The 12,919-nt window shown below is 46.5% G+C and overlaps 2 protein-coding genes across 2 annotated transcripts; both read left to right on the top strand.

Moving 5' to 3' along the window:
* Positions 1-2,883: 2,883 nt before the first annotated feature.
* On the top strand, positions 2,884-3,846 carry OR52W1 (olfactory receptor family 52 subfamily W member 1). The gene has a single exon (XM_068987945.1). The coding sequence runs from the start codon at positions 2,884-2,886 to the stop codon at positions 3,844-3,846; it is 963 nt and encodes a 320-aa protein (XP_068844046.1).
* Positions 3,847-9,003: 5,157 nt separating this feature from the next.
* Positions 9,004-12,806, top strand: C16H11orf42 (chromosome 16 C11orf42 homolog). The gene is made up of 3 exons (XM_068988148.1): positions 9,004-9,075; positions 11,612-12,410; positions 12,676-12,806. The coding sequence occupies exons 1-3, from the start codon at positions 9,004-9,006 to the stop codon at positions 12,804-12,806; spliced, it is 1,002 nt and encodes a 333-aa protein (XP_068844249.1).
* Positions 12,807-12,919: the final 113 nt, after the last annotated feature.

Genomic DNA, 12,919 nt, shown 5'->3' with positions numbered 1-12,919 from the left:
AATTTGTTGCTAATATTTTATTGAGGATTTTTGCATTTATGTTCAATTGACCTGTAATTCTCTTTTTGTGCCTGTGATATCTTTGTCTGGTTTTGACATCAGAGTGGTGTTTGCCTCATAGAATGAGTTAAGAAGCCTTCCTTATCCTGCAAGATTTTGGAATAGTTTAAAACCAATATAGTATTGTAAAGTAAAATAAAGTAAAAATAAAAATTTTTAAATAAATAAAATAAAAATAAATTTGATTTGCTGTACTTTATTGAGAATATTTGCATTCATATTTATCAGGGATACTGGCCTATACTTTTCTTTACTAGTAGTGTCCTTTTCTGATTTTGTTATCAGAATGCTGGTCTTATGAAATGAGTTTGGGAGTTGTCCCTCCTCTTAAACTTTTTTGAAAGAGTTTAAGAAGGCCTGGGTTAATTCTTATTTAAAATATTTGGCAAAAATTTACTAGTGAAACCATCCAGTCCTGGACTTTTCTTCATTGGTAGAATTTTGATTACTGATTCAATCTCCTTACTAGTAATTGATCTATTCAGATTTTCTATTTTTTCCTGATCCAGTCTTGAATTATAAGTTATGCTTCTAAGAATGTTTCCATTTCTTCTAGGTTGTTCAGTTTGTTGGTAGAGTTCATTCACAGTAGCCTCTCATAATTCTTAGAATTTCTGTGGTATCCATGCTAATATCTCCTTTCTATTTATAATTTTATTGATTTGATCTCTTTTTTGTTTCCCTTGGTGAGTCTAGCTAAGGATTTATTAATTTATCTTTTCAAAGAACTAACTGGTTAATATTTTCTATTTTCCTGTTCATGTCTTTCTGCTCTAATCTTTTCTTTCTTCTGGTAACTTAGGGCTCAGTTTGTTCTTTTTCCAGTTCCTGAAGGGGGAGAGTGAGGTTGTTTAAATGGACTCTTTCTTGCTTTTTAATGTAGGCATTTATTGCTGATATTCCCCCTTAGAACCGCTTTGGCTCATCCCACAAGTTCTCTTCCATCCTAACCGTTTAACATATGTAAAACACCACTACCATTTGTACTAGGTTCACATTCTTTCTCAGATGTTTTTCTGATGAAGATTTTAATGTTATGTCCCTACTCCTATTTTTTCCCATAGTCCCTGTGATTTTGTTATTTTATCTTATATACTGTGGTGATTGTTAGAATATGTCTCATCATAGCAGAAAGAATTTTACTCAGTGGACTTGTGATGGATGGTGAATCTTTTTCATTTCCATGGATACTGAAGGCTTCTGAAACTGTAGGCACCACTGTTAGTCAGCAGATGCTGTCTGGATGGCCATTTGGGACCAGCAGTTTTGTCCCACAATTAAGAGCAATAAATATTTATTTATTGACAATAACTACCAGATATTATGATAAGTGGTGGTTATATTGAGGCTAATAAGCAGCACCCCTCTTTCAGTCCAGTGGAGGAAAGAGAGACAAGTAATTACAATAGAGGGGAACTGATGCTATTAAAGAATAAAGAAAGCAAGGTCTTCTCTCTCCAGACATCAGTGAGTCAGCAAAGACCTCCGAGAAAGTTTCCTCTAACCCAGATCTATCAATGCCAAAAGTCAGTCTCTTTCATCATTGTCCCCATCTCTGCCTCTTTACACTACTTCCTGAGTTACCCAGGCTATCAGACGCAGAACAAGGAAGAGTTAATATGGCCCAGGTGGGAGGGGTAAGGGCCCTGAGGGAAGCAGGTTGAACAGTCACATAAAGGGCCCCACAGGCAGCAGTCAAGAAGAGAAGCTGCAAATACATGGTGCTTAGGACCTTTCCTCAGTCAAGTCTTCTGGGGCTTTTTTCCTCCTTCATTTATCCATCCAACATTTATTAAGTTTCTGCTGTGGGCTGGGTTCTGGGAGAAACTGGTTCTACTCACCGTGCCTCCTCCAACACCAGAGATACTTCTTCCTCCTCTGGCTGCTAGTGTGTTGAGTGCCATTTCCTCCCCTCTGTCACCTGCTCTGCCTCTGGCACCCCAGGAATGAGACTCAGTTCTGGAATGTGACCCCCCTTCTGGAATGTGAAGAAGGAAAGGAGACGAGAAGTTCCTTTCTTTGCTGCCATCTCTCTTTCTCCGTTGCTTCCCACGTCAATTCTCCGTTGCTTGCCCAGCGTCAACTCTCTAGCCCGTGTTCAAGTCCATTACTTCAGCATGGAGTGAAGAAAAACAGAAGAACTCCACACCCCAAAAGCCCACCAGGTTTTCTCCTATCATATCAGCCTCCCTACTTTGCTCCAGGCCCCTTCTGCCTCCTCCTCCTGTTTCTCCCTTTCTCTCTGCTCTTTTCCTTTCTTCCTGGAGGGCTGGTGCCCAGAATGTTAAAGCTGGGCAACACATAAGATCACTGTGCCCACCCCTGCTGTAGAGCTGAGGAAGCTGGGCCCAGGAGTTCTGCCTAAGATATAGTCAGGAACAGGACCTGCCTGAGGCCTGATCGCCACCCAGCACTGGCTTTCTCTCCCTCTGCAGAGACTGAGACTGACTCTACTTGGACTCTAAGGAAGAAAAAATTCATCTCAGCTCCACTCTCAGCTGAGCCCCAACTGGAAGGCTCCAGCTATTCTAGCACTGCAGCAGTGACACCCCCACTTCACTTCCACTGTCCCCCTTGGTTCCCCCAATGCTCATGGACTTTCAGGCAAAAGGATTCTTCCACCCTAGCTAGAGTTGTGACCCTGGTTATCCAAGGTTATATCCATATAACCCCAAAGTTTATACCACTGCCTCCCAGCCCTGCACGACTCCTACACATATATGGATGGATCTGTGCCACTGTGACACCCCCAAAATCTCTCCCTTTGTCCTTTACCCATCATGAGTCATGCTTCCATGAGCCCAAAACCTCTGACCCCACAGGATGACAGAAGCTCCACAGCCCAACTCTACTTTCTCACACCCAACCTTCTTTGTACTGACTGGCATCCCAGGGCTAGCGGGTGTGCAGGCCTGGCTGACCCTGGTCTTTGGGCCCATGTATCTGCTTTCCCTGCTGGGCAATGGAGCACTGCTGGCAGTGGTGCAGACAGACTCCACCCTGCATCAGCCCATGTTTCTGCTCCTGGCCACCCTGGCAGCCACAGATCTGAGCTTAGCCACATCTATAGCTCCAGGGCTGCTGGCTGTGCTGTGGCTCGGGCCCCGGCCTGTGCCATACACTGCCTGCCTGGTCCAGATGTTCTTTGTTCACACACTGACGGCCATGGAATCTGGTGTACTGTTGGCCATGGCCTGTGACCGTGCTGCAGCAGTAGGGCGTCCATTGCACTACCCCATCCTAGTCACCAAAGCCCGTGTGGGGTATGCAGCCCTGGCACTGGTCCTAAAAGCTGTGGCGATTGTTGTGCCTTTCCCTCTGCTGGTTGCACGATTTGAGCACTTCCGAGCCCAGACCATACACCACGTCTACTGTGCACACATGGCGGTGGTAGAGCTGGTGGTGGGTGACACAGGAGCCAACAACTTGTATGGGCTGGTGCTTTCATTGGCTGTGTCTGGTATAGATATTCTAGGCATCACGGGCTCCTATGGGCTCATCGCCCACGCTGTGCTGCAGCTGCCTACCCGGGAAGCCCGTGCCAAGGCCTTTGGAACATGCAGTTCCCACATCTGTGTCATTCTAGCCTTCTATGTGCCTGGTCTCTTCTCCTACCTCACACACCGCTTTGGTCGTCACACCGTCCCCAAGCCTGTGCACATCCTTCTCTCTAACATCTATTTGCTGCTGCCACCTGCCCTTAACCCTCTCATCTATGGGGCCCGCACAAAGCAGATTAGGGACCGGCTCCTAGAAATCTTCACATTCAAGAAAAGCCAGTTCTAATGGGCAATGAAAACAAGGGAGCCTGAGGGTGGGAGAGAGGGGACATTCAGAGGAGTCTGGGGTCTGGAGGTGTGGTGTCATCTTTGTCCCATGGTCTGCATATGACTGTGACAACCACTCAACAGATATTTGCTGTGAAGTCTCAGTATACCAGTGGCATCTGTAGACTGGTCTAGCCATGCATCCTGCTTGGGAGGAGACAGGAGATGGGCAACCATGTTGCCATGCAGAGGAGATAAGGAAAGGTGCCAGGGAATAATCCTGGGATCACAATACACATGATTTAACTTAAAACCACCCTCCTCCTTCTCCTGCAACTCTACTCCATCATTTTAACCTAAGTCTGTCCACGTTCCTACACCAAAGCTTCTCTACAGATCCTGGACCCAGGGGTCTGGAAAGAGTGACATGGCCTCTGAAAGCAAGGGCATCTGTCTGGGATTATAGCCCTCCCTCTATTCCTGGAGCCTGACTCTGTTTTCAGTCTATCCTTCAGGAAGGAGTTAAGCAGGCTTATTCCCCACTTTCTGATAATTGGGATAAGGTGCCCTGGATTCCCAAATTTTTCCAAGACCCTGATCCTGAAGACATTCTCAGTTCAGAGAACCTTCTTGGTCTCTATTATGTAAACCATTATTCCCCCTACCCTCACTGCTCTGCCGAAGTCTCAGATATTGATGACCAGAACTTCTCTCCCTGGGCCTATAGCATCTGGGGTCAGGGCTTCGGCTGAAAGAAATTTTGATAGCCCAGAAAAATCACTGTAACCACTTCACCTGTTTGCCAGAGATCATTATCTTCTCTTACCAACATGCCTTTTGTGCATCCTCAAACAAGAATATAGAATTCTCAAATAAAATTCTCATCAGCACCCCCATTTGTCCTGGCCAGCATCATGAGAAGCACACAATGTTGGTGCAATATGATGAAATAGGAATATTTCACACTGCTGTGGCTGCCAGAGAACAGAGATATTAAACAGGAAGTGTTGTGGTGTTGCCTAACATGGGATTCACTTTCTGTTAAAAAAAACCTCCAAACTGCAAGGACCTTGCACAGAAAGATCTTTGAGGCCAGCATTAAGTCTGGGTGCGTGGTCAGTCATGTGTCCAGTTGTGTTCAACTCTGCAACCCCAGGCACTCTAGCCCATCAGGCTCTTCTGTCCATGGGCTTTCCCAGGCAAGAATACTGGAGTGGGTTACCATTTCCTCCCCCAGGGGATCTTCCCTACCCATCTCCTGCACTGCAGGAGGCTTCTTTTACTGCTGAGTCACCAGGGAAGCCCGGCATTAAGTCTAGAATGAGTATATTCTCACATAAAAGGTAGGGAGACAGTTACGCAGTCAGAGAAAGCTGCGGGCTGCACAGCCAGACCTAAGCTCTCCGGGAAAATTAACAGTGGGTACTGGAGTTAATCACGAAGACCTGAACCAGGAGCAATCAGACCACTCAGCACAGGCAGCTGGACTGAGCACCATTGGATGCCACACAGGGGGCTGCAGATCTGAAGAAAAGCAAGGGATGCCATCTCCAGGTCCTCATCAACAACTAACTACAGGGAGAGCCCAGAAGCTGTGTGATTTTCAGAGTGTTGTCACACTGAAGCCAAGTGAACAAGGAGCAAATCCAGTTTTTCTCAGCCCAAGTGTGGACTCAGTCTTTCTCAAAGCTAACCTTTTTCATGAAGTTCTGAGGTAAAAAACCATCCAGGCAATGATTTTGCAGATAACTTTGATAAAATTCTAACCCTAATGGGTCATCGGTCTTTTAAGATGTACACATCTTTCTCTTAGTGAAACCTCCTCAAAAAATCTATACTGACAAAATAATGAGATGTGAACAAACATGTATGCAGTAAGATATTTATTACAACATTATAAAGAAATATAAAGAAATGTGTGACAGTCCTGTGTCACACACACACACGCGCACATGCGCACACACACACACACACACACACCTTCCCCCTCTGGTACATGAAAAGGGAAATCATATGCAGCCAATGTTCAAAAGCAATGAATCCTGTTCCCCACCCACCACAGGAAGCCTCTCTTCTAAGGCACCTTCACTCTGTGGTTGTGCACAACTCCCAAGGCAGCTGAGTCCAAAGCCATACATTGTCCACTGTAAGTCAAAAAGTCCACCCCCTTGGACATTTGTATTTTGTTTTGGATTGAGATTGCATACATACCTACCACGTGGTGTGTTTAGAAGGCTTTTCTGGCACGCTTACTCCTCCACAACAACCTGAGAACAATTATAAGCTCATAATCCCTTATCTATAGTTTCAAAATAAAAAAAAATCTCTGAAGAAACAATAGTTTGTTCATAACTTTGACCCAAAATCTGGCCTGACCCGTCACGATCATATTTATAATATTTATCTCACTTAGTGTGAATATTCATATATTTAGCTACAGAAACATTGATAGATTTGATTACAGTAGGGCACTGCCCTGAATCTCACTGGGGTATTCCTTTACATATCATAAAGGCACTATATTCCCTTTCTAAAATCTGAATCATCCTGAATTCCAAAACATACCCATCCCAAAAGATTTCAAATAACGGACTAGGGACCTGTAGGATTATCCCTGTAGCCCAAGAGAAGTGAAGAGACCTGTTAGGACTCTTTGTCACTCTAAAGTCTTTGCTACCAACACCATGCTATACCACCCTAGAAGTTCTTGCAGAAAGCAGCACTGTTCTCTGGTAACAGCCCCCACCTGTTTGTTCCCCTCATGCTCTCCATTCTGGTCACTCCTTAAATACGCTGATGAGCTGTGCCCCTTTCCCAAGGGAGACCACAGAAGGTGCTACATTGGTGGAAAAACCTATGAACAGGATATGGCCCAAACAGCCCAGTCCTTGGGCTCATCAACTCCACCTAGAACTCAGCTGTCATCTCTTTTCCTTCAACTATTTTCAGTCTCAGATTCTATGTGCCAAAAGGAAAGACAGATTTACTTAGGGTAGGACAATAAGGGATTAGGGAGTCTGGAGAATCATGGTAATCAGACAGCAAGAGAGAGAAGACAGAGGTGTAGGACTCTGGCCAAGGAGTTGAAATGTATCCAATTTCCCCTCTGAGCCCCCGCTATGAACAAAAATCTGAAAAGAGAGCCTCATCTGATTTCACCAACAGCACATCACCCCTGCACCTGCTTCATCCGCCTGCTTCTCAATCTGGATCCCCCCCCAGGAGACAGGTGTGCATTACTTCCTGCCTCTGTCTCCCAGCAGCTCTCTGTCTCTGTCCCTCTGCATCTGTCTCCTTGCACTGATGGCCAGCCTTCCCCCAAGCATCTTGTCCTTGTCTGCTCTCTACCTCTGTCCACCTCACTCAGAATTCCTTTCTAAGAGAAAAGAGGTGCCAACTATACCTTACGAGGTGACCTCTCCTCATCAGCCATAACTAAAAACGTGCCAAAGGGGCATCAGAAGGAAGAGACTTGGCTTCACGTAACAAGAAACTTGGGATTTCTGGTCTGGTCTACTGCACCTCTTCTCCCATGCTACCCGTCTCCTTTTCTCCACGCCACATTGTACTTAGACCTGCACACAGCTCTCCCAACACTCTCAGGTGAGCAGAAGGAACATGTTGATCTCTCCCTTCACCAAAAAAGAACTACTGGTTAATGGTTAAAGCTGGAGTCAGGGAGGTGTGGATCTGAATCTCAGATCCTCCAATAACTCACTGTATGCCTTGCACTAAATTTATTTAACCTCTCTGAGCCTATTAATTCACCCATAAAATGGAAATGACGCTATCTACTTCAAGGATTACTAAAAGGATTCACTAAGATAATTCATTTGAAGTGTCTGGAATAGTCTCTAACACAATTTTAACAAAGATTTGAATACTAATTCTTCTCCTGGACCATGGAGCATGCTCAGTCAAAACTTTGCTCAAAGACCTGATATCCTAGCTCTGTCTAGGGTAGACAGAAGGTCGGAAGCTAGACCGACCCTCTCCTGTGGCCAGTCACTGCTCCTCTAGGAAACTTTTCCTGGCAACACTCTCTCCCACCATGGTAGGACCCTTCCCAGTGCCCCATACTCATATCTCCTTAGCCAGCTCAGACAGTGGCCAACTTTGTGGGGTAACCCTACATGCTGGGGAGGGATAGGGGAGGATGCACCCCACATGCCAGGGGTCTTCGCAGGCACAGAGGAGTGGAGTGGGAAAGTAGCTACTAGAAAGACTCTCTAGAGTGATTCTTCTCCAGGGGAAAAAAAACCACTCTTCTTCAGCAAAACACCAGGTTGAGATTTTGGGGCAGAGACACAAGTGAAAACCAAAGATTAGGGCCATAAAGAGCATCCACCAGATATAAAGCAGCCTAGGAAAGGGAACAGAGGATGAAGAAAATTTTTCTTAAGTTTACCTGGGAAATTCTGGCTTCCTGAAAATTCTCTCCAGTTACTAAGGCAACACTACCCCAATTCAATTCTTATCCTCCACTCTGTCATGCTCAGCTTGGCACCCTCCTACACACAGCTGGTTTTTATTGCAATTGTAACCCACTCATTAATAATGGGTTTCAACCTAGGCTGCACATTAGAATTGCCTGGGAGCTTTTAGAATTCCTGATGCCCAGGCATATTCCTGACCAATTAAATCAAAATCCTTGGGCATAGGATCCAGGTACTAGTAATTTCTAAAGCTTTCGGTTAGTTCCAAAGTACAGCCAAGGTTCAGAACCACTGCTTTGTTCTCAGTTTAAGTCCTGATCTGCGCTTCTCCCATGTCTTTCAAGACCCCAATCCAACCTCACAAAGAAGTCATTTGCAACTGACAACAGAGCATTGCAAATTGCTTTAAGGAGGAAAGACTTGATCCTGTTTCCTTAAAGAATTCAGACCAAGAACTATACACACACACATAAACACATCCTAATGGATACCTGAATCTTCCTCCCCAACTAAAGCAGGAGAATGAATGGGTTGACTAAAAAGTATGCACTCAGGTTGTGGGTACAGTGGGGTTATGAAAGTGATTGCCCTCTCCCCACCCAAGGCCCCAACACCCAGCAGGATCTCTATGACCTCATGCTGCAGTAGGTCAGAGTCCGGCACCTGGGGCCTCACCTCCCTGGGCAGCTTGGGGTTCCTGCAGCAGCCACTGCCCTACCTAACCCCTCCCACACCCCATCATGTTGGTTGGTACCCCCCACCTGCTGACACTGGATGAAGCTGATGCCACCTGGACTCTCATCAAAGATAAGGTAAGAAAAGAGGGCAAAAGAGGAAACAACACAATGTAACCTACATAGGTCTCAGCAGCTTGTAAGTAAGAAGAGGTTGGAAGGGTGAAGACAATAACAACTAATATCTACTCAGTGCTGTCTCCTGTGTGAGGTGCTGCACTAAGTGTCCAATTTGATTACAACTGCAAAAATAGTAAGAAAGCTTCCTTGAAAGACAATGGATGGGGAGCTATGAGAGTAGGGAGGTGTTATGTTGGGGACAGACTCAGAAGGTCAGGAAGGCTTCCTGGAGTAACATTCTAGCTCTACAAGTAGAAGTTATTCACAGGGAGGGAAGAGGAATACCTGGCACATAAAGAGTGCATAAGAAACACCTAAATGGGAGGAAGGGGGGCGGGAGTGAGTGAACAGTGTACTAACTAAAGGTAGAATATGTGCAAAAGCCAAGGAAGGGAAAAGAAAAATGTGTACTAGTGAACTGCAAATAGTCCTCTGGAACAGAGTTCAAAGAAGTAGTATGAAAATGAGGAAGAAGAGGTACAGGGGCTAATGGTGAAAGGCCTTTTACATTTTCTAAAGAACCTGAACTTTACCTTTGACCTCTTCACAGATATTCCCTCCAGTTTAACTTCCACAGAATGAGAAACTTGGGTTTTAAACCAAAATATACAGATTTTCAGAAGCAGGCAGATTTCAGCTCTATCTGAGTTGCCAGTATCCAAAAAACCACACCAAATTTAGATGGCCACTAATTTCTGAGATTAGAGAATTTAGGGATCAATTCTGGTCATGTTATCTGAATTAAAGTGAATCTGAAACACTTGCAGAAGGCAACTCACCAAGTTTAAAACAATCATCTTGAAGTCCCCAGTAAACTCAAAGCAGCCTTAATGGCACGTAACTCCCATTTAAAATGGAGTACTTGCTCACCACAGAGGTCAGCTTCCCAGGCAGAAAGAGAAGAGTCAAGGTCCTCCCAAGAATGAGAGCAACTAGTCTCAGCAATGGGAAAGGATGGTCCTGATCAGTTGGGGTGAAGTAAATGAGCTTTTTAACTATCAGAAAGCTACACCTCCTCTGAGAATCAGAAAAACTCCCTGTCCTATTTAAATGGAAAATTTTCAGGAAAGTCAGGGTAGAGACATACAGGAAAAAATCACTGGTGATAACGTTACAAATTCAAGGAGTAGGACACATTTGAGTGACCTGGTTTCCTCTCTCCAGAACTGCTGAGTTAGTGGGCACTCGTAGGACATCTCACTAAACAGGATGTGGCTCAAGGGCTCCTTATTCAGAATTCAAACCACCAAGGTACCTCCAGGAAGATAATCTTCCACCATCACTTTCATGGGCTGCCCCTGGAAGAGGCTAAATTTGCAGGAGTCTAAGTCCTCAGAACTTCCACCCAGAAGTGCAGTGGAAGCAAGCAGTGGTCTCAAATGGTGACTCTGCCAAGAACACACTCACCCTAGCACAGAGCTGAGCACTTTAGGATAACATTGGGGCCCTCAGGGTAAGAATAAGGGCCTAATAAATTTTCATGGCAAAAACCAAGCACAAGAAGGCCCAAACCAAGAGGAACTGTGATCCGTAAAAGCGTGTTGAACTAGTATTACAAACATGAGGCCTCAAAGCCACACAAGAACTATCCTTCAGCTCAGGCAGAAGGTGTATACTAAGGGGTTATAGACATAGTATAATAAGCATGGACTTCCAAACCTATTTGTGTATCCACTCTTGGTTAATAACAGCATGCATCTAACCAATCACCTAAGAATAATCGTTGAAGATGCCTTTTCCCTCACCCCTTAAGTGACCAAGTCCTACTAATTGTATAATGTAAGTATCTTCCCCCAGGGTTTTACTTCAAGGCCTTACCATGTCTTGCCTGGAATTTTACTATGCTCTTTTCTCTGTTTTCTCTATTTTATGCCTTCTTAGACAAAATTAACTTTCTAAAATGCCTGCTTGAATCGTGCCCCTCCTAACCAGAGCTCTTCAAGTGGCTTCCCACTGTCCTCAGGATAAAATTCCCATCAGTTAGCACACACATAAGGCCTTGAATAATTAAGCTCCTGTATCCTTGTCCCTCTCCATACCCTACACTTAATATGAAATTATATGTTCCTGACTATGCCCCTCTTAGTTTGTAATTTCAAGTTTTTTCACTGGCTGTTCCCTCTGCCTGGACTGACCATTCTCTTAGCTTACTAATTCCCTCAAAGCTTAAGTATTACCACCTAGAAACTATCTTTGATCCTCTTCAATCAAAGACAAAGGCTGTCAAATTATCTGTTCTGCAGTTTGCTCTCTGAGTTGTTTTAGGACAAAGACAAAGTCTCTTGCATCGAGCAGAGTCTGGCACACAGCAGACTTTCAGGCTTTGCTATAGGGAAGAACTGGGAGACAAGCAAGAAGCACCATACTTTGAGCACACTGTGGAGTGTAAAGAACACTGACAGAGGGAGGGTCCATCTAGAGCAGGCTACCAGGTTAACTAACTCCTAACCTGGCCCCTAACTCAGTCCCTGACCTATATACTGACTGCCCGCAGGTTATCGAGGAGCGCTTTGGGCCCAATGTAGTGGCAGTACCTTTTCTGTCTGATGCAGCGTGCTATGACCTACTGGGTGTTTTAGTGAAACAGTCCCGCCCAGCCCACAGCCGCCTGGCTCTGCCAGGTCGGCAGGGCCGGCGGGCACTACAACCGGTGGGGCTGCTACCAAACCTCCTGGAACAGGCAGGTTCTGAGGGTGCCTTCGCCCACTGCACTCGAGAATACTCACCAAACAGCCGAGCAGAGATAACCTATGAAGAAATGCGACTGCTGGATGGGCAGCCCTGCCGTATCCGCTTACACATGGGGGGTCTACGCAAGAAGATGGCCTTCCTGCTGCTGCCACCAGGGCAGGTGAGCCTACAGCAGTCTCTTCCCTGGCTCCGAAGCACCCACAGCATCTACATCATCTACCAGGTCTTCTCCTGTTCCTGGCTACAGCTGGGGCTGCTGCCAACAGCCCATGAGCCCCAGCTGCTCCGGTTACAACGGTCACTGCCTATTGCCTTCTCCTGCCTCAAGTTTTCACTGCAACCCAAGGGAGTGCTGGGACCACAGAAGCCCCTGATCAAAGACCCACTGCCCCAAGGGGCCAGCTGGGCCAGACCCAACCTCAGCATCATGCCACCTCCAGCCCCTACATCAGCCTCTGAGGATATCCCTGAAGCTGCTGATGTGCCCCCACCTGTCCCAGCCCCACCTACGCCACCTCCCCAGGAAGGGCCAGAGGGCAGACCAACCAGATTCTCCTACAAGGGCCGAAACCCCTTCCGAAGGGGCCCCCAGATGCTGTCAGGTACTGCTAGAGGAAATGAAGATGAGAGGGCTGGGATACGGTGGAGGGAAAGTGCATGGGGAGTATAGCCCAGGAATGTGTGGGCCACATGTAACTCCACACTGGACCCTGGTCAAGGGGATGGAGTAAGGGAGCCAGGGGAGGGTGAGACGGAAGCATGGTCCTGGTGAGGGGGTGGGTACAGCACAGAAGACCAGAGGGAGGGCTCAGGGAGGCAGAAAGACCAGGGCACGAGTCAAGCTGTGACTATCCCCAACCCTGGCAGAGAACTGGCTCTTCAGCCCCCGCAGCCCCCCACCAGGAGCCCAGGGTGGGGGCCCCGGGGACCCCGACCGGCACTCCATGTCCCTGCCCCTGCTGCAGGGCCTATCCTCGGAGTTCGACAGCGACGAATGAAGCTGAGGCGAAAGATGCAGGGGGCGAGGCCCCCAAGATCTGACATAGGGGTACTGGTCCCCAATAAACATCAACTGCTGCGCCCCCAAACATTCTGGGCCCATGCTGCTTCT

This window comes from Capricornis sumatraensis, chromosome 16, assembly GCF_032405125.1.
Source record: "Capricornis sumatraensis isolate serow.1 chromosome 16, serow.2, whole genome shotgun sequence".
Lineage (NCBI taxonomy): Eukaryota > Metazoa > Chordata > Mammalia > Artiodactyla > Bovidae > Capricornis > Capricornis sumatraensis.
The sequence above is the reverse complement of the archived record's forward strand: the minus strand, read 5'-3'. Positions and strand labels throughout refer to the sequence as shown.